Consider the following 18,160-nt stretch of genomic DNA (forward strand, 5'->3'; position numbering starts at 1 on the left):
AGAGGTTGGGGAAACGAGTCGCTGTCTCGGGGCTGAAATAGTTTGTCTCTGTACCGCGGTGCATCTCAGTCGTTCTGATCCTCCAAAGCCCAACATTGGTCTTTTTCAGAAACGTAAAGTCTGGGACCCAACCGTTTATTGAGTTACTTTCTCGACGGGCAATAGGTATAATGTCTAATCATGGCTCATTCACAGTTGTTGGCGTTCCATTGTAATGCCTGGAAGTGCCATAGTAACTTTCCTCTTTCACAGCCGGCCGTTGGAAAATTAATTAGCGTCCTTGCTTGCTGTAATGACTTTTTTCAGAAGAACATGAGAAAGTCAGATCAGTGGGGTCAGCATCTCAATCTCCAGGTCTAAGTAGCTGCAGGTCATAGAAATTTGAGTCGCGAGTCACGCCAACTCCACATATAATCCACCACAACCACCTTTCCAGCACATACGACCATAAGTACCAGAAAATTCGGGATCCCGTCCGCTCTCCCATAGACAAGCTGGTAACTGCTGGATTAGTAGTTGGGTCGGTGACGACCAGCGAATACCCGGTGTTGTATGTTTCCTTTTGCTCTTTTTTGGCCCGCAATGTCACGATCTTCCTGAGAAACCCTAGACACAAATGGATGTTGCGTGAAGGTAGGGAAACTGTTAGACGATAAGCGAAGCTGTGGCATTGGTACAATGGGCCACAATTAGGTGGTCCCGTAGCATTTTCGAAGTCTTGCAGCCTCTTTTATAATCTATCTTTAGGGCCGACGCTTGACGGTTTACCTACTGCCCTCCTATAGATCCTTTTTGAGTACGCTGACAATCTCTCCAACATTGTCTGTAATGATGATGTCCGATTTTGCATTTGATTATAACTAAATTGGATAGGTTAGTTGTCCATAACGGTTTAGGAGACATTGACCCGATTATTGTACATATTTTCTAGCGATATCAAACGCTATGATGAGCCCTCCAGATCAAGGCCAGGTTACGTGACTATGTATCCTCGAAAGTGTACATGTATGCTTCCATATTCGACGCAAGGAATCTTCCGGCGTAATAACAGTAATGAACAGTCAATTAATAATATAAGATAATTAATTTAAGTTTGATACTAATAAAGGTTATCTAAGGTATTAGTTATTATAGCTGTGAAAAGTTTTATGAGGTAGTAAGGCGTGGCTAAAAGTAGGGTGAACGGCGGGTTTAAACTGGTTATAGCCGCTGGCTGTGCTGATCAAGCAGCGTATACAGGTGTTCCCTCTGTTTTTGCGGGTGCGAATCTCTGATATCTTTGAAGACATGTCTGATATCAAGTCTTAATATTAACGCCTGATACACCTTGACCCGAAAAGCTCAGCCTATCCCACTTCCGCGCTGTCCGATCTCATACCTCTTCCGCTGAGATGAACCCCATCAGATTTGTAAGAAACATGCCGACTCTCACGAACCAGTCGAATGGGACTGGGGAACCTTGGCATAAATCGTTTACCCGTTCGTTTTGATCTTTGGAGCTCAATAGATTTGACGAGCTGAGCGGTAGGCACAGCAAGTAGGCAAGGTAGGTCAGCTTTGTTTGCCGGCCGAACTTGATCCTCTCATGTCGACCCTCGGAGTTCCGAAAGGCTGACAACCTGGGGGCTGAGGGCTGAAGCGCCCCAATGACTGCTTTTTATGACTGTCTTACTCTTGGCAGTATCACAGAAGATATTACACGAGAATAGTGGCCCAATCCAATGTCCCGGCTACTAATTTTAAATTTGTGGATGCTCGATGGCTGGGGCATGGCTGCAGAGTGGCGGAATTATTTTCGCATTCTCTCCCCAGGCAGCCCTTTGAGAACCATCTATACATTGTCTCGTGGCCCTCTTGTGATCCGGAGCATGTCAACCACCCAGAGATCTGCACAGCAGCAACAAGGCATGACATCCGAGTCTTCTACTGGGCCAAGGACCCGTCCGGGACATACAACAATCTGCGCTCACGACGGTCGCAGCAATGACAGGACCTTGTTCAAGAGACAATTCAAATCGAACTTCAGAGATGGAATAGAAACAGGGAGGTACGACTCCAATATCTGGGATTTAAGAACGATACGCGTCTTCTACGGGGCACCTAGAATTGGCCGATCAATTGCGAAGGGCTGCAAGCTGTGTTATCTCTTTGGCATTTGGAATCGACATCGACATAATTGCATTCCTCCGGATGACAGACGTAACGCTTCTCAGGACTCCCACAATTTGGATCATCAGCTCGTTGAGGCCGGATACACAGAAACAGCAACTGAACCGGGGCGCATCGTTGATCCACTACCCTTTAAGGAAGACTTGCCCATTTTCGAACCTGTTAATGAACAAGATCACGTCACCTTCAAGCTGAAAGCCGGGCAGTTTGGCGAAGCTCTCCAGGTCCTCATATGTCACATTCTTTCGTATGGCCGGATTAAAGCTGATGATGGAACGGATAAAGCAAGACTCCACGTCATGTACGACAAAGACTACGACGGAGGTACGGCGAACGGATATGCATTATCGGCCACCGCTCTGGGTTTGTAGAGACGGCCGGACTGGTCGGGATACCGATCTTCTATCTGAACAACGAGCGCGCAGACATTGAAAAGGCCCTGAAAAGAGATCTGAAGCCTGGAGAACTTCTTTGGAAAGGCTGTAAACCGCTGGGAAACCGGCTCCGCAAGCTTGCGAGGGCACTGGACACATTCATCCCAATCGAGGTGCTCGGAGAAAAAGACAATAAGGGCATACTACGAGTTCCCGATGAGCATCAAGGGAACCGACACAAAAAGCAGACTGACCGGAACATGGAGGAGCTGACAGCGGCGATTTTCATGTACATGTGTTGCCGGCTGACTCGGCCCGCCAGAGTAGGCAGCCCTGCATGGACGCAAAGGGCCAATCTTCTGAACCGACGAGGACTCAAGAGCGACCAGCGGCTACAAGAGAAGATTGCCACATTAGACCAAACGGAGCAATGGCTATCGCAAGACAGAGACCCGCAGCTGCATCTGCAGGAACTGATCAATGTATGCCGGCAGAGAGCTGCGGTGGTGCAGTGGCAACAAGCAATGCTCGAGCGAGAGAATTGGCTACGAGAAAGATGGAGCTTTGCAACAGATCCTGCCAAAAGAAAGGAAGGGTGGGATAAACTCCCCATGGCTACCGGCCTTGCGCCCGAGGTTGTCGTTCATTGAGGTCTTGCGCAAAGTGCGAGTCTGGGGCCACACTTGCTCTCGCCAAATACGCGGAGTGTCCATTGGATGTGTCATCGAGCGCGTGGTCAGCGAGGAGGAATCTGTGGTGGACGGTGAGGAGGAGGAGGACGTTAACAATGACAAGATTTGAAGAACGTTGAACATGTATCTATCCATGACCTCTTGCATGAATAACATGCTCCTATGTCTGTCTCAACAGAGGGAGGGCGGCGACGGTCGAAAACAGGGAATGGCCAGAAAATGGATATGGCGACTTATAGGCCATCTGCTCACTACGGTAATGGTAGCGCCTCCCCTGGATTCCGACTCTGCCACAGTGCTTCATCCTCGCGGCTTTGATGCCCATATTTCTCATCCCAACTCCGTAGGACCGACAGTATGGCAAAGTGTCTTCGTCTCTTTGCGATACCCACTGCTCCACCCAGGCCAGCGGTGCGGCCACCAGCTTTGAGCAGAAGCTCTACCATATCTAATTTTCCCGCATAAACGGCACAGTCGAGTGGCCGGACGTGCCGGTGCTGTCCATGGTCGCCATCAAGAAAAAAGAATCCAGAGTTTTCGCTCCTGACATTTACATCGGCGCCGCGGTCGAGGAGGAATTCAACCGTATTTAGCGACCCATTCGAGGCCGCTGCGCAAAGGCTGGTAATTCCCCGTATTTTCGCCCGGGGCTCATCCACACTGACTCCTAACTCGGTCACTAGGTACTCCAACAAGTGAATAGAGACGCTATAATAGCATGCCGCTTGTAAGGCTGTCCGCCCATACTGTTGACATGCGGATGCATGAACATCTGCTCCTCGGCAGATAAGATCCCGTGATAGTCTCTCACGACCATGTAAAAGAGATGCCTGAAGCTGGGCCAGGTTGAGCTCTTCGTCCATAGGTATATTGATGTAGCCGTAACCTATGGCGTTGAGATCTGCTCCGGCATCAACGACTTGGAGGACCAGATCGTCATCGGCTCCTGTTTGCAAAAGTGGAACGATGAGTGGCGTCCACTCTGGGAGTTGCTTCCGGATGCTCAAATGTAGCAGGTCCATTCCACCTTCTTCATAATCAAGATGAGCCTCAGCCAGCGCTTCCATTAGCAGCACTTCACATGGCAGGTGTCGATTGTATCGCCGCAACCACGGCCGGTTGTCGTCGTCAGATACCGCCGCCTCGACAATCTCTAGGTCGATCTTCTGGCCATACCCTTGGGTCTTTGCGACTCTGCGGATGTATTCAAGCGTATCAAAGCGTCTCCCGCTAACAATGAAGGAATGCCCAGCCGGAATCCAACGGCGAAGGTCCGGCTTTCGGCTGCGGTGCTGACACCTGCGGGACCCACTTTTGACCGCACCGAGCATGGGTGCCGGCTTAGCAACACCGCACCGCACCGCACCGCACCGCACCGCATCCTGACCAAATCATGGCCCAGGACTCTTAGTTACATGGGGGAAATGCGGGATTGGGTAAGCCATGTTTTCAAATCCAACGATGAATACAGGAAATGTAGACCCTATGTCAGTGCGCAACACAGCGCTGAGCCTCGCCGGTCCTTACGAGCATAGACACGACGAAATTATATACAAGGTCCTGTCTGCCCAGGTCATCTGGACGCAACACAAGACACACATCTATAACCAGCTTTGAACCTCTTTCTACTTGCCTAAGCTCTCGACCCTTAACAACAACAAAATTCTACCCGATTCCTAAACATGTCCAAGATCGTCACCGTCATCGGCGCCACCGGCATCCAAGGCGGCTCCGTCATCAGAGCGCTTCTGGACAACCCCAAATACTCCCTTCGGGCGGTCACTCGCAACACCAAGAGCGATGCCGCAAAGGCCTTAGCGGCCCGCGGCGTCGAGGTAGTCGAGGCCGACATTAACAACGTCGAGTCCCTTCAGGCTGCCTTCGCAGGCAGCCACGCCATCTTTGCCACGACAAACTTCTTCGAGGCACTGCCTACACTGGGCATCGAGAGGTCGATGGAGATCGAGACCCGGCTGGGCAGCAACCTCGCCGACGCCGCGGCCGCGACCGAGTCCCTGGCGCACTACGTGTGGTCGACGCTGCCAAACTCGCGCAAGAACACCGGCGGCAAGCTCGTGGTGCCGTACTACGAGAGCAAGAACCGCGTGGACGACTACATCAAGGCCAAGCACCCGCAGCTGCTGCGCAAGACCACGTTCGTGTGGCTCGGGTGGTACGCGGGCAACATGAACTACCCGTGGTACCTGCCCAGCGCGCTGCACACCGCGGGCGGCAGCAGGTCGTACATCCAGCTGCTGAGCGTGCCGCCGTCGGCCAAGGTGCCGCTGCTGGGCGACGAGAGGGTGAACTCGGGGCTCTTCGTCCGGGCCATCCTCGACCGCCCGGACCTGACCCTCCCGGCCAAGGCCGTGTCGGGCATTGTCGAGCAGCTTACGTTTGCCGAGGTGGGCCAGGCCTACGGCGCAGCGCATGGGATTGGGGTGCGTTGCGTGCAGATCTCCAAGGCCGACTACGTGGAGCTCTGGCCGGCCTGGGGCGAGCTGATGGACGTGTCGCATTCCTATGTCGACTTCATGGGCGGAAAGGGCTTCAGCAGCGTGGACGAGGACGTGCTGTCAAAGGAGGATCTCGCAGTGGAAGGCCTGATCGGGACGGCGGATGCATTTGCTGCGAACAGGCCCTCTGAGTAGGTGTGCCACTGTATACTATGCTTAGTGTTTCTGGGCGAGATCTGACGGTGAGAGGTTGAGAAGGCGATATAATTTAGTACTGAATCTCAGTGTTATCTCCGGTGCTTTCTCCCACATAGACCTACGTGACTCAGAGAGCAGAATGACCAATGAGTGCCCAGGTGGTTGTGCAAAACGGGCAACCGAAGGATTTGCGCTTATGTGGCTGCCAGGGTGCAGCCCGGCGCATCGCTTCACTACGGACCTGCTTAGACTGGTGCATGGCTGTGAATTGGTCAGCGCCCGCAGTCCCTCGCCCATTGCTCCCTACCAACTGCGATGGCTTGCCTTTGCTTGCTCTTCCGGTCGCATCTGGATATCGTCTTTGAGTAAAGACCCCAGCACGTCACCGCCACCGTCACCAACAAACTTCACCATGTCTTCAAGTTTACGGCGTAGGTCCTGCAACGCCTGCTTCAAGGGCCGTCGCAAATGTGACCGCGGCTATCCCACATGCGGGACTTGTCGGCGTACCAACAAGAGCTGCCACTATGTTTATGCGCCGATTTCTTCAGCCAGCCAGCCCGATGACCCAGTGTCTGCAGACACGGACACCGTTGACGTCGTCCCCGCTCATGCAGATATCTCTTCCCTTGGCCTCGAGGGCGATGAGACTGATTTTCTTGCTGGTCAGGGATGGTCAGTCAGCGACGCGGTCTCAAGAACAACGCACAGCGGTTCCACCAGTCTGCAGCATAATCCCACCGCATTTCCGTCGTCCACCTCCTCGGAATTGTCATACGCGCAGCAAACACCGCCAAAGTTGAACATACCCAACTTTCTGGGCGGCCTCGGCGAGGTGCAGCGCGTGGACGGCAGCACCGACAGCTGGCGGTGGGTCATCGGCGAGCTCAGGCGCTGCCCGCGGGACCTCGCCACGCGCGGCGAGACGCTGTTCCTGCATAAGAACCTGTACGGTGACGCGGTGCCGCGGGCGGTCCGGGCGGCGCTGGGCACCTCGGCGGCCTTCTGCATGCTCGAAGAGGACAGGCGACAGCTCCTGTTCCGGGCCCTGGACGCCGAGGTGATGGAATTGACCAGGCCACCTCCGCCGATGGGCGCAGACGAGGGCCTGGGCCGCGGCGGCAGTAGTGTTGTCAGCACAAGCAGCAGCGGACTGACTCTCATCGAAGAACTGGCGCGGCTGCAGGCCTTCACGCTATACCAGATGATGCGCATGTACGGGGGCGGGCTGGAGCAGCGCATCGTCGTCCAGCAGCAGCGAGGCCTGCTGATGAAGTGGGCGCTGCAGCTTCTCAGGCGGTCGCGGGCCGAGCTCGGCGGCGACGGTGATGGTGCGTCGGACGCCGGTGGCCATGTGGATTGCTGGCACACCTGGATCCTGGCCGAGAGCATCCGCCGCACCGTCTTGGTCGTGTATATGTTCTATGGCATGTACTCGCTGGCGACAGAGGGCTTCTGCAACGAGATCCCCACGCTCGCCAAGCTCCCCGTCTCAGCGACACCCGCGTCGTGGCACTCGGAGGCTGCCTACCTGGCTCATAGTCGGGTTGGTGAGGCGCCAAAGACAATGACATACGAAGAATTCACATATTATTGGATGGTGTCACCGCCGGCGAGACTGGACCCGTTCGACAAGTTTCTTGTCGTTCCGTGTAAAGGCTTCGAAGGGATAATTCCCTGAAAGGATATAGATGCCTGAGAGTGGAAAGGATTGAACAGTTTGTAAATACCTTAGAAAAGACTTGTTGACTTTTTCAAATAGTACGTAAGAGCCCTATCGTTTACACCTAAATCTCCCACCTGGATTGATAGTCTCCACTTCCACACATACCAACACCAATGCCAACATTCTGCCATTAGCAGTTCCACTAGCAGTTGATAGGATTTGCTATGGAAGGATAATCTTTGAAGCCCGATACCTGTGAGATTCATTCACACCAACGACATCTGCCGGACTGGAGGAGTCATGGAACCTCAAAAAGTGGACACGCCCGGACTGGGACCCAATAGCCACCGTCGAGCCCATAAATGCAACCTCGTCTGACCAAGATCTACTCGGGTGATCTCTCGGCCGGAATTCTTGCGGCAAGTAGAGCAACTTTTGATTGTCTTTCGTGATCCACACGCAGTCCTTGCTGAGACCGTAGCCGTGAAAGACCAGCTTGTCGTGTGCCTCGGGCCAGCCATCGTCAGCAACACGAACCGCCAGTGGCAAGACAACGGCGCCACCGTCCACAAAAAGACGAGTACTATCATCGTCAAAGCGACAAGTCTTCGTCTTGTGTGGGAGCTCAAATTGCAGGGGTGGGGTTGCGACGGGATGGCCCAGGTGCCATATCCAGACGCGCCGGTCGACAGCAACAGCGACGAAGTTGCCATCAGGCGACAGTGCTACAGATCTCCACTGGGTGCGTGCTTTGTAAATCCAAGGAATTCGAACACGCGGCTCGGTATCACCCACTGACCAAACATGGACGTGGTGATTGGTGGCCACAGCGAGAGATCCGTCGTCTGGCGAGAACGCGATGAACATGAACGCAGTCGCTGCAAACCGCTGAGGGGGGTCATAGTCAACATCCAAGGTATGAAGACGTCGGAACGGTGACACATCCCAGACTTCAACGTGTCCGTGGTAAGCAAATGCCAGGCGCTGGCCGGCATGTGAGAACAAGACCTGGTCGGCGGGCTGGGAGATTGTCTCTATGACATCTTGCTTCTCAAAGTCCCAGACACTCACGCCATAAGTGCCAAGGGCGAGCGCGAGGGTCTCTCCATCTGGCGAAAAGCATGGAGGCCTGTTGAGGCCAGTAAAGTGCCGCTCGCCACATGGGATACCACTGGCTGTGTCCCAAGCTTGGAAGAAGCCATTGATTTCGCACGCCACCAGCCTTTTACCATCGGGAGAGAATATGAAATCTGGTCGATTTGATGAAGAGAGCCTATGCAGCTTTGAGATCTTTCCCGAATTCAGAGTCCACAGCGTGACATGAGAGATGGACCCCGAGGCAAGCAGCGCCTTATTTGACGTACTTGGAGAGAAGGCAAGCGCTGCAACAGGGTCCGAGAGGGTTTCGTCTGGCTCTTCATCGACTTTATCCGGAAAGTTGCTCATGTTCAAGTCCCATAGCCTTATTGCTGCGTGGCCGGCCCACGCCAGTGAGTGAGTGGCCGGAGAGAATGCGTATCTGCCTCCATCGTGCTCCATGCCATGGAGAGATTGGGTTGTCGTAGGGAGCGACTTCACACATGTTATCCCTGTGTCGTCGTAGATTTTGATCGTATTGTCGTAACACCAGCACACGTAGCTCAACCCTGTGCCCAGCCAGGTTATCGACCCGGCTCGAGGGTGGCATGACAATGCGTGGAGCTCGGAGCCGTCTGTTGTTGCCCGGACAGTGATCCCGCCGTCCCTGCACCGGACAGCCACTCGGTCATTTCCGAAGAAAGCCAGATCATTTGCATCAATCGGAACCTTCCAGACGGGCTTCTCGCTGCCGATATGCCACAAGGCGACGGTATCCTGTCCCTGCCACTGCCAGCGCCATGTTGCTAGCTGAAGATTGTCAGGGGAGAAGCTCAATGAAGACACGTCATCTATTGATTGAATGATCTTCTCGGTGTCAACTTCAACGATATCCAGACTTTCCCCTGATGTTTCGAGTGCCAGGAGTCGATTGTTCGGTGAAAAGAAAGCCGCCCTAATTTGTGAAGGATGCGTGTGACTGCCAACACACCGCCCAGAGTCAGCCTCCAGTCGTGTAATTCCGTTGCTCATCACGACGAGGATCTCATTCCCATTGCGGGAAAATGCCACTTTCCTGATCCAATCATCCAGGTGAAGGGATTGGATGCGATGGCTCGCCAGCACATCCCAAATCTCTACACAATGTTCATTTGTGTTGCTTTTTCGCAATGTACTTGGCGTCTCCAGTGACAAGAAATCGGCCGTCATGAGAAAAAGCCATGCACATCGGATCATGGCCGGATGGGAGCTCCTGAATGAGCTGCGACCATGTGGCCCCGGCAGCTGCAGGATGAAGGGACACCCAGTCTAATTCACCCCGGTAATGACGTTTGATCTCGCTCATACCCTGCTGTGGGCTGAACAGGATTGCAGATGCGTAGGCCTGTAGAGGAGCCATCTCTATGCATTCCTTGTTGTAAAGAATAAAGCGGCGCGCTTCTTCGACCAGTCTCCCGACTTGCTGAGACTTTTGCCCGGCACTCGACCTATAGAACTTGCTAAACTTTTGGAAACCTGCTGTCCCTTGAGGCATGCTCGACATTATACTGAGGGCTTCGAGCCAGTGAAGGAGGTCGCTGCAGATGAACGACTCCACTGCCTCATCTTCCGACATTTGCCATTCTTGCTGTTCTTGGAGACAGGTCGCGTGGTCCAGCCAGTGGAGGCAGCTGTATCGAAGTTTCGAGAGCGGATCAGGTACTGGCGGCTCGATTTCGTTGATGTTAGTCCCATGAAAGGGCATATGGTAAATATTTCGTGTTATTTCTTTGATGTTCACAAGGGCCTGTCGGAGGATGAGCCGTTGCTGGTGCGGTATTCCGTGAGGGAACGTGGTGCGCTGAGCCTCATCTGTCAAGTACTCGCGCGCCGACTCGTGAACAAAGGTCAGGATCGCAGAGCTGGAGTCGGCGCCCTGTACACGCAAGAACGAACCACAGTTGGCCACAACTCCACGGAGATCCGACTCTGACAGCTCTTCAAGTGCTGGCACGAGAGCACGCAGCTCGTCAAGTGTCAGTGGGCGCCTCGCAATGCAAACAAGTGGCAGAATCTCGCGGCACAGACTGCTATCGGCTGATTGCAAAGCGCCAGTCAACATGCGTTGATACAAGTCGTTGAGCCCCTTTGGAATTGCTTCCAGCGTGTTCCTTACGTGGCGTGGCTCAATGCCCAACCCGTCAAGCTCGAGACACACGAGAGCTACCCACAAGAATGTGTCACTAGCCTTTGAGGATAGTGTCTTGTGGACATAGTCCCGCAGGGACTCGTGATAACCCTTCGCTGCTGACAACTCGTTGACTCTGTGCTTGACAAAGGCCCGTGCGGCACCGGACACAACATGGTTGCTCAACTCCAAGAACGACGGCGAGACGCCAGGCGCTGCAACCGACAAGAGACTGCGATAATTGGCGGAGGTACGGCTTGACAGGATCCATTGTACCGGGTGATCGTGTGAGAGCCGTCCAATAGTCCTGATGAGAATACGGACGCTGTCACTGTCGCACTCGTCGATAGCATCGATGAAGAGAGTGGCTTGTTGCATGCTTGGCTCGCTCAACACCTTGGCTAACATCTTCTCCAGCGCCACAGAAACCATGGCATCATCGTCTTCGAACACCTCTCTGCTCTGGTTCTCATACTCTTCTCGTAAACGCCGTGTGATGCCCCAACTCTGATTACATATGAGCCACAAAAGTCCCCGGAGCACCGACTTTGTGGTTCTTGTCTTTTGCCGATCGGCCCGGCAGAAAAAGTACGCGACCATGTGGTATTGTGGTTTCTGAAGAAGGTGGTCAATGATTCCACAGAGAAATGTAGTCTTGCCCGTGCCTGGTCCGCCTGTGATCCAGATGATTCCGTCCTTGTTATCGTTTTGCAAATTTTGGAAGTTGCTCTGCTGGAGCACCAAGTCGTGAGCCTCCTTGACCAGGCCGCCTTTGAGGTCTTCAATAGCTGCCTTCTCAAGCCTGGGATCAACGCCGTACAAATTGTTCAGGAACGCCTTGTCTTTATCGTCTTCGTGTCGTTTGCGTTACTCATTTCCGAGGTCCTGTACAGCAGTTGTAAGGGCCTGGATGTCCGTTCGCACTCCTTGGAGACATCTGTCGAAATTCCGAAGTCGGGCACTCATATCTTCGTCTCGGAACTGGCTGACATTGTTCCTCACGCTTGCCGCCGCCTTTTCTACTGACGTGATCTGTGCCTTCCAATCATCTAGTTTCACCAGATCGCGCACGAGGACAGCAGGCTGGGACCGTCCATAAAGGCAAACACTCTTCATCTGGTATAGCAACAGCTTCTTGTAAAGCTCCACGATGTTCTTTTTGAGGCTCTTCTGGAGCTCTACAATGGACTCGTCAGTCTTGTCCGGGTTGAGTAATAGCGCGGAAAGGTTCCAGTACCACTCCGCACGCTCCAAAATGTACTTGATGCCTTCGCGATTTTCACCTGGTTCGGAAAGTGGCGAAGCGAGAACCTGGGAGTTGGGTGAGTCTCTGGACAGCGACACCAACGCGAGGCTGAAGGAGAAATGATGCGCACATACATCGAGCACGGCAGTTATCCCAACCCAGGCTATTGAAGCCACGGGATCATTCTTGACGGCCAGGGATATGACGCTCCGCAAATGACTGAAGGGTTCGATCACATCATTGATCTTCCCTTTGACGGCCGCAGATTTCTCATTCCTGGCCTGCCCCTCCTCGATCAGTCTCTTCAACTGATCCCTTCTCCCAACAATAGACTTGAAGATATTCTCGGGGCAGCCTTCAACTTCTGTGGCCGGTGCATTGTTCGCGAGCTGGCCGGATAAGATCCTCTCATATGCGTCGACCACGCCTGGCGCGTCCTTCCTGAGATCGTCATAGGCATCGTTCCAGACTTCGGATTGTAACCTTATAGTGTCTCTCGATGAAGGTGTCACGTCCAAAGCGCTTGGAGACGAGGTTTGTTCATTTGACTGCAATGACTGCTGGGCTCCCACTGTTCCGGCGGCAGGGGTTTCCGATGGCGTTCGCGAGTCAGCCTGATTAGAGCTTGAAGTCCTGCTCGAACCAGAACGGAGATTCCTCAGTTTTTGACGGAAGCCGCCCATAGTACCCGTAGAGAGGATAAAAGCTGTGGGAGAATAAAAGATTCGGGATCGTGTTCCAAAACCAACGGTGCAGGCCTCTCATTTGGTCTTGAAGTGTCAAACGAAAGGCGGGCGATGGTGTACAGGTTCAGCACGTGATATAATTCTGCTGAAGTCTTAAGCAAGAAAAGTAAGCGCTTGTGATGCAGTATTCGCAATTCGGCTTGGCCAGTATATGTACCCAGCCACGTATATTTAAACGTTGATCCTGGTAGATGCGTTATTAGGCCACATCCTAGTCGCTCTACCATGTCGGTTACGCTGCAGGCGTTGGCACACACCCTTTGCGATTTGATCGCCTCCGAAGATCCCCTGGGAGATTCGTTACTCATTCAATGGTGACTATAAACTTCTTGATGATTATGTTGCTGTTGTACGCAGCACTTATGTTCTGTATGTGCGAGCACACGAGGTGTGACTTGCAGAAACCCGGCCTCGTTGCTTCCCCTCTCTGACCTTCGTAGAGAGCTTCGGTCTTGTCCCTCAGTACAACTTGTACCTGGCGCTGAACAAATTGACAAGTGGGGTTCTTTCCATGATGTTGCATCTCAGTGCCTCTACTATTAAATATCGTTGACGCCCCAGTGGTTGCATGTAACGCACGACAATTATGTTTGACCCCGCTTCTTATCTAAGGCTGTCCTAGACTCCCATTCCTAATGTTACCCCAAGTATTGTTGGCTGATGGACTGTTGGTGGCTAGTGCTGTGTAAGTCGCATATTATGCTTCCTGGTCCCCTTTATCACCCATGCGTCAAGCTTTTGCCTCCGAACCACCTATCCGTTCAGCAAAACATCAGGGAACCTTCTGAAAGAACTTCCGACTCCTTCCCAAAACGGCTCTTACCACTTCACGATGACTGAATTTCCTGTCAGCGAAGGCGAGATCGCCTGGGAGGTTCCCAAAGCTGGAAAGCCATGCAAAACATGGTTCAAGATTCTGGGTGACCTCGAGTCAACGAATGGTCCAGTCCTCATAGCACTCCATGGTGGCCCAGGTGCTGGGCATGAGTACTTGGTGCCCTTGGCAGATCTCTACAAGCCCTACGGGATCCCAACTGTCCTCTATGATCAGATCGGTTGCGGTCGATCAACACACCTCCGCGAGAAAGCCGGCGATGCCGATTTCTGGTCCTTTGAGCTCTTCATTACGGAGCTTGATACCCTGATCGACCATCTGAACCTGAGAGGCAGGGGCTTCTTCCTCCTAGGCCAGAGCTGGGGCGGTGTTTTGGCCGCGTCCTATGCCATGCATCGACCCCAGGGGAAGACACCCACGGGGCTGAGGAAGCTAGTAATTGCGAGCGGGCCGTCCAGCATTCCTCTATACGGTAAGAAGTTCCTTAATCCACTCGACGTTTAGCCTCCTTGGTGGGATTATTCTCAAAGGCATTCCTCGGAGGTTTCGAACCACTTGTACCACAAAGGACACATGTGGATTTTCGATGGGATGAATGCTTACAAGGTGATGCAGAAAAGGGACTCAAAGGTCTACTCGCTAAATTACCGGCCGACGTTCGTAAGACGCTCGAAGAGTGCGACAGGCGAGGTGACCACGAGAGTGAGGAATTCAAGGAAGCATCAAAAGTCTTCAACAGCCACTATGTCTGTAGCTTAGACCCGTTGGTTGCCTGAAGAGGTTATGGCGGGTTTCAAGAATCTGAGCGACGACCCTACAGTCTACCTGACCATGTGAGTTCGGCCAGGTCCGGAAATCTTCAAGAAGACGATGCATATATCCTAATACAAATTAACGGACAGCCAAGGACCAGCAGAGTTTGTCATAGTCGGTTCAATCAAAGGTTGGGAGGGCTGGAAGCAGGCACACACCATTGAAGTTGAGACACTGCTCGTCAACGGACAGAATGATGAGGTCACCAACCTCAGTATGTACCCATGGTTCCAGAGCATTCCAAAGGTCAGGTGGGTGACCCTTGGGGGCAGCCACATGTCCCACTGGGAGGATAGGGAGCGCTACATGCAAGAGGTGGGCGATTTCCTCGCCAGTACAGAGCCTGGTGATAGGAAGGAGATGTAAAGCCGAGCCATGCTGTGAATATTTGGAATGGACACGACGGCAAGATACACAGAAAATGTGTAGTTAATCATGGGAGTCTAATTGATGAGTTCAGGCAGATTACAGTGAAGTTCATACATCAAACGCCTCATGTGGCTTTAATGCTGAGTGCTCAATTTTGCTGCCCTCTACCATTTGCATACCTCACCTGTTTGTCTTTGTCATGCCACGGCAAGGCGATCTTTTGGGACAGTATACATTGCAGTGTGTACGCCTCATTCGCGACATAGGACCGCTAACGCAGACTATGTCTCATTCACCTGCTCCTCAAAGGCCTTAATGACTTGACTTCGCCCTTTCTCCAAGTCTGACTCCCCAGTACCAAAGGATCGCAGGAGCTGGCAGCCCAAAGAAAAGCCCAGCAAAGCCCAACAGACTGTTACCCCACCTATAGCCTGGGGCCGAGTACATGCTAGGCACAGACAGCGGAAAAAGGAAAGCAGTTAAGCTTCTCAGGAACTGTGACGCAGAAAGTGCACTGGAGACCTGTTGTGGGTTCTTTAGCTACAACAAGTGTAAAGATTTCTAGGTTTCCACATTGCTCACGTGGTCTGGGTAGGCATCAATAATATACGCCTGCAAAGGCATCCCGTTTACTTGCCCTGCAGCACTGAAGATAAAAATTCCAATGTCAACTGCGACCCAGTGTACCCGGTACCGCGCCGTAGATGAAGAGACCCAGGGGTGCCAACAGTCCGCCGGGGTAACTCAATGGGATGCGGAACTCGGGACTCTGTTTCTTGTCAGGGGAGCGGTCGACCATGTAGCGATATAGTGCGTCCATCAGGGGGCCTGCTGCTTGTGCACCAACGAGCTCGCCTAGGGCGCAGGCAATATAATGTAGGCCTGAGGTTGAGACCGGTTCGCCGCAGTAGGAAGTCCAGAGCGTGGAGAAGCTGGACAGGGCTATGTATAGCGTGCCGTACCAGAAGGCGGAGATGAGCGATGCAATCTGGATGATGGGGTGGAAGGCCAGGAGTCTCATTGGTCGTGTCATCGCTTGGTATATCAACTTAGCCGCGGAGTGTTCATTGTCGAGACGCTCATATACGGTGTGGTACCTCGCATCTCCAGTCTCCCGGCGGAGCTTGAAGGCCCGCTTGCCGATTATCAAGGGAACATATGTCTCATGGTAGGCAACGCACGACACAAGTGACATGAAGCCTTGAAAGATGGAAGTCGACCAGAACGCCCAGCGCCAGGTCGTGTACTGGCCAATAAACCCGCCGATGATAGGACCGACCGCCGGTGCGAGCAACTGAAGAAGCCAATAAACTCCAAGCAACCGGCCACGGTCCTCTGGCGTCCAAATGTCCCCCAAAACTCCACCCGAGAGGGCAAATATGGCACTTGCCCCGAAGCCGGCAAGGAATCTCGAGGCTATGAGCAGACTTTTGCTATGAGCGAAGCCGCACACGATGTTCCATCCCAAGAACCACATATTGGACGTGTGAAGCACTCGCTGGCGGCCTTAGGTCTCTGATAGAGGCCCTATGAGGAGTGGTCCGAGGGCTGTTGCGAGGGCGAGATGGAGTACGCCATGTAGGGTTCCATCGAAGTCATGTGGAGGTCTTCGGAGATGCTGATGATAGCTGGAGCCACTAATGTTCATACCATGATGCTATTAAAGCCAGTGATGGCTAGGACCAAAGTAACTGTCCATTTTGTGCGGTTGGACCAGTTCAGAGGGTTGGTACTATCTGCAGGGCCGTCAAAGGTGACTTCGAATCGGGCGACGTTGGTCTCAGGCCCAGAAGTCAGTGGAGTGTTCTTCTCGATATCAGTTAATAGCGAAATTGGGAGGGGTTGGATCGGGTCCCGTTGCTCGGTGCCAGTGGTGTGGCCTAAATCTTCCTGTGGTTTGGATCCGGGGTATCGGATGCCATCGTGGGTCGCCGTACGGGCAGGATGTCTTTTCTGAGAAGAATAGGAAGAAGGTACCAAAAGAATCACAATTTTCAAGGCCATCCTTCACATCGCAAAAGCGGCAGGAAAGCTACACGTCCATTTCTATGCGAACATCTAGACTGCACACAAGGCCGAGATCGCTCAAGCTCATGTGATGGGAACTCACAACTCCAGATCATGCTCCGCTTGCAAAGCAATGACCACTTTCATCAACCAACGAGAATGATCTGGATTATCTCGTTACAGAAAATTGCAGTGGATTGATCTCGTTGCTTGTGTGCGCATTTGGGCAACGACGAGAACCGAGGACCGAGCGCCGCTCCGTTGACGACTCAAGCGATCCAAGCCGAGTCTCTGTATCAATTCCACCACCTGGGCAGACCGCTTGTTACGGCCAGCAAATTCCCGGTTTCGCCTGGATCATTGCCTATTTGAAATCCTTTCATTATGGGTTGACGTCAGCCTATCTCTGGATATGCTGACCTCGTGGATTGAGCTTAAAATGTCTCCAAGCCGAAGTGCGAAGTTTCTACCTCAAGCTTCAGAAACGACATTAGCATAGAAAATATCATAGAAATTGTTCATAGAATACTCACGAATTTGCAATCATTGAGCATGGCCGCATCGGCTGCAATCAGTGACAGATCTCACGGGCACGTACGTCTCGGAGATGGGTGGCCTATGAATTGCAAGGGCGTTCTACTGCTTGACAATTAAAGTTGAAACCATTACTGTCAGACCTGTCGGTTATGTACTTTCGTATCTCATTTTCTGGCTATTGTACATAATTTGTTGAATTCAGCCATTTTTCTGTATCTTTAAAGAAAGTGTCATAGTATTGGTGTATCTAGACACTGATATCTTGATCATTCCGGAGGTGTTGAAAGCCTCTTGTCAACAGCGGGTCTCAGTAGTGTGCAAGGCACAGGAAAAACATCAATAACCACGGTACGCACCACTCTTCAGAATGTACGAATGTAAAGACTCAGCGAGCCCGTCTCGAGCCTATTGTACGGCCAAACGACGGCGGGTATGAAACAATCAACTCATCATGATATTTATCCGTGTCCGGCTTAGCGATCCTAGTAATCAACGCTAGTTCAAAACTATAGGTACGAGAACACGAGAGCTCTTCGTCGTTGTATCGCTGCTCACGTAGCAAACATCTTGACTCGTATTTCTCTTTGACAACTTCTTGCCTCTCCATACCCTTCCATGAATAGTGGAGAAGTCAAAAGAAATAAATCGAGTGTTGTAATTCCAGGAACCATGTTCAAAGGAATGGTAGCGGTTTGCCAAGCTCAATGCCAATGCGATGCCAATAGTCTACAGGTGGTCTCGCGACAAAGTCGGCGCCGTCCCCACCGAAGAGCCTTTGGCGGGCCGTGGACTGGCTTGGAATCGCTGT

The 18,160-nt window shown here is 52.6% G+C and overlaps 7 protein-coding genes across 7 annotated transcripts; 4 read left to right on the forward strand and 3 right to left on the reverse strand.

Moving 5' to 3' along the window:
* Window positions 1-2,468: 2,468 nt before the first annotated feature.
* On the forward strand, window positions 2,469-3,344 carry INS49_001252 (uncharacterized protein; the record flags this gene model as incomplete). The annotated part of the gene is made up of 3 exons (XM_043162084.1): window positions 2,469-2,532; window positions 2,595-2,832; window positions 3,038-3,344. The coding sequence occupies 3 exons, from the start codon at window positions 2,469-2,471 to the stop codon at window positions 3,342-3,344; spliced, it is 609 nt and encodes a 202-aa protein (XP_043030590.1).
* Window positions 3,345-4,917: 1,573 nt separating this feature from the next.
* On the forward strand, window positions 4,918-5,886 carry INS49_001253 (uncharacterized protein; the record flags this gene model as incomplete). The annotated part of the gene is made up of 1 exon (XM_043162085.1): window positions 4,918-5,886. One exon carries the CDS (start codon window positions 4,918-4,920, stop codon window positions 5,884-5,886), a length of 969 nt encoding a protein of 322 aa, XP_043030591.1.
* A 415-nt stretch (window positions 5,887-6,301) lies between these two features.
* Window positions 6,302-7,570, forward strand: INS49_001254 (uncharacterized protein; the record flags this gene model as incomplete). The annotated part of the gene is made up of 1 exon (XM_043162086.1): window positions 6,302-7,570. One exon carries the CDS (start codon window positions 6,302-6,304, stop codon window positions 7,568-7,570), a length of 1,269 nt encoding a protein of 422 aa, XP_043030592.1.
* A 207-nt stretch (window positions 7,571-7,777) lies between these two features.
* Window positions 7,778-9,664, reverse strand: INS49_001255 (uncharacterized protein; the record flags this gene model as incomplete). The annotated part of the gene is made up of 1 exon (XM_043162087.1): window positions 7,778-9,664. One exon carries the CDS (start codon window positions 9,662-9,664, stop codon window positions 7,778-7,780), a length of 1,887 nt encoding a protein of 628 aa, XP_043030593.1.
* A 115-nt stretch (window positions 9,665-9,779) lies between these two features.
* Window positions 9,780-12,728, reverse strand: INS49_001256 (uncharacterized protein; the record flags this gene model as incomplete). The annotated part of the gene is made up of 3 exons (XM_043162088.1): window positions 9,780-11,601; window positions 11,671-12,110; window positions 12,180-12,728. 3 exons carry the CDS (start codon window positions 12,726-12,728, stop codon window positions 9,780-9,782), a joined length of 2,811 nt encoding a protein of 936 aa, XP_043030594.1.
* An 895-nt stretch (window positions 12,729-13,623) lies between these two features.
* On the forward strand, window positions 13,624-14,805 carry INS49_001257 (uncharacterized protein; the record flags this gene model as incomplete). The annotated part of the gene is made up of 4 exons (XM_043162089.1): window positions 13,624-14,098; window positions 14,242-14,376; window positions 14,447-14,459; window positions 14,529-14,805. 4 exons carry the CDS (start codon window positions 13,624-13,626, stop codon window positions 14,803-14,805), a joined length of 900 nt encoding a protein of 299 aa, XP_043030595.1.
* A 670-nt stretch (window positions 14,806-15,475) lies between these two features.
* Window positions 15,476-16,285, reverse strand: INS49_001258 (uncharacterized protein; the record flags this gene model as incomplete). The annotated part of the gene is made up of 1 exon (XM_043162090.1): window positions 15,476-16,285. The coding sequence occupies one exon, from the start codon at window positions 16,283-16,285 to the stop codon at window positions 15,476-15,478; it is 810 nt and encodes a 269-aa protein (XP_043030596.1).
* Between the last annotated feature and the right edge of the window lie 1,875 nt (window positions 16,286-18,160).

The sequence above is a fragment of the Diaporthe citri genome (assembly GCF_014595645.1).
Source record: "Diaporthe citri strain NFHF-8-4 chromosome Unknown scaffold_1, whole genome shotgun sequence".
Lineage (NCBI taxonomy): Eukaryota > Fungi > Ascomycota > Sordariomycetes > Diaporthales > Diaporthaceae > Diaporthe > Diaporthe citri.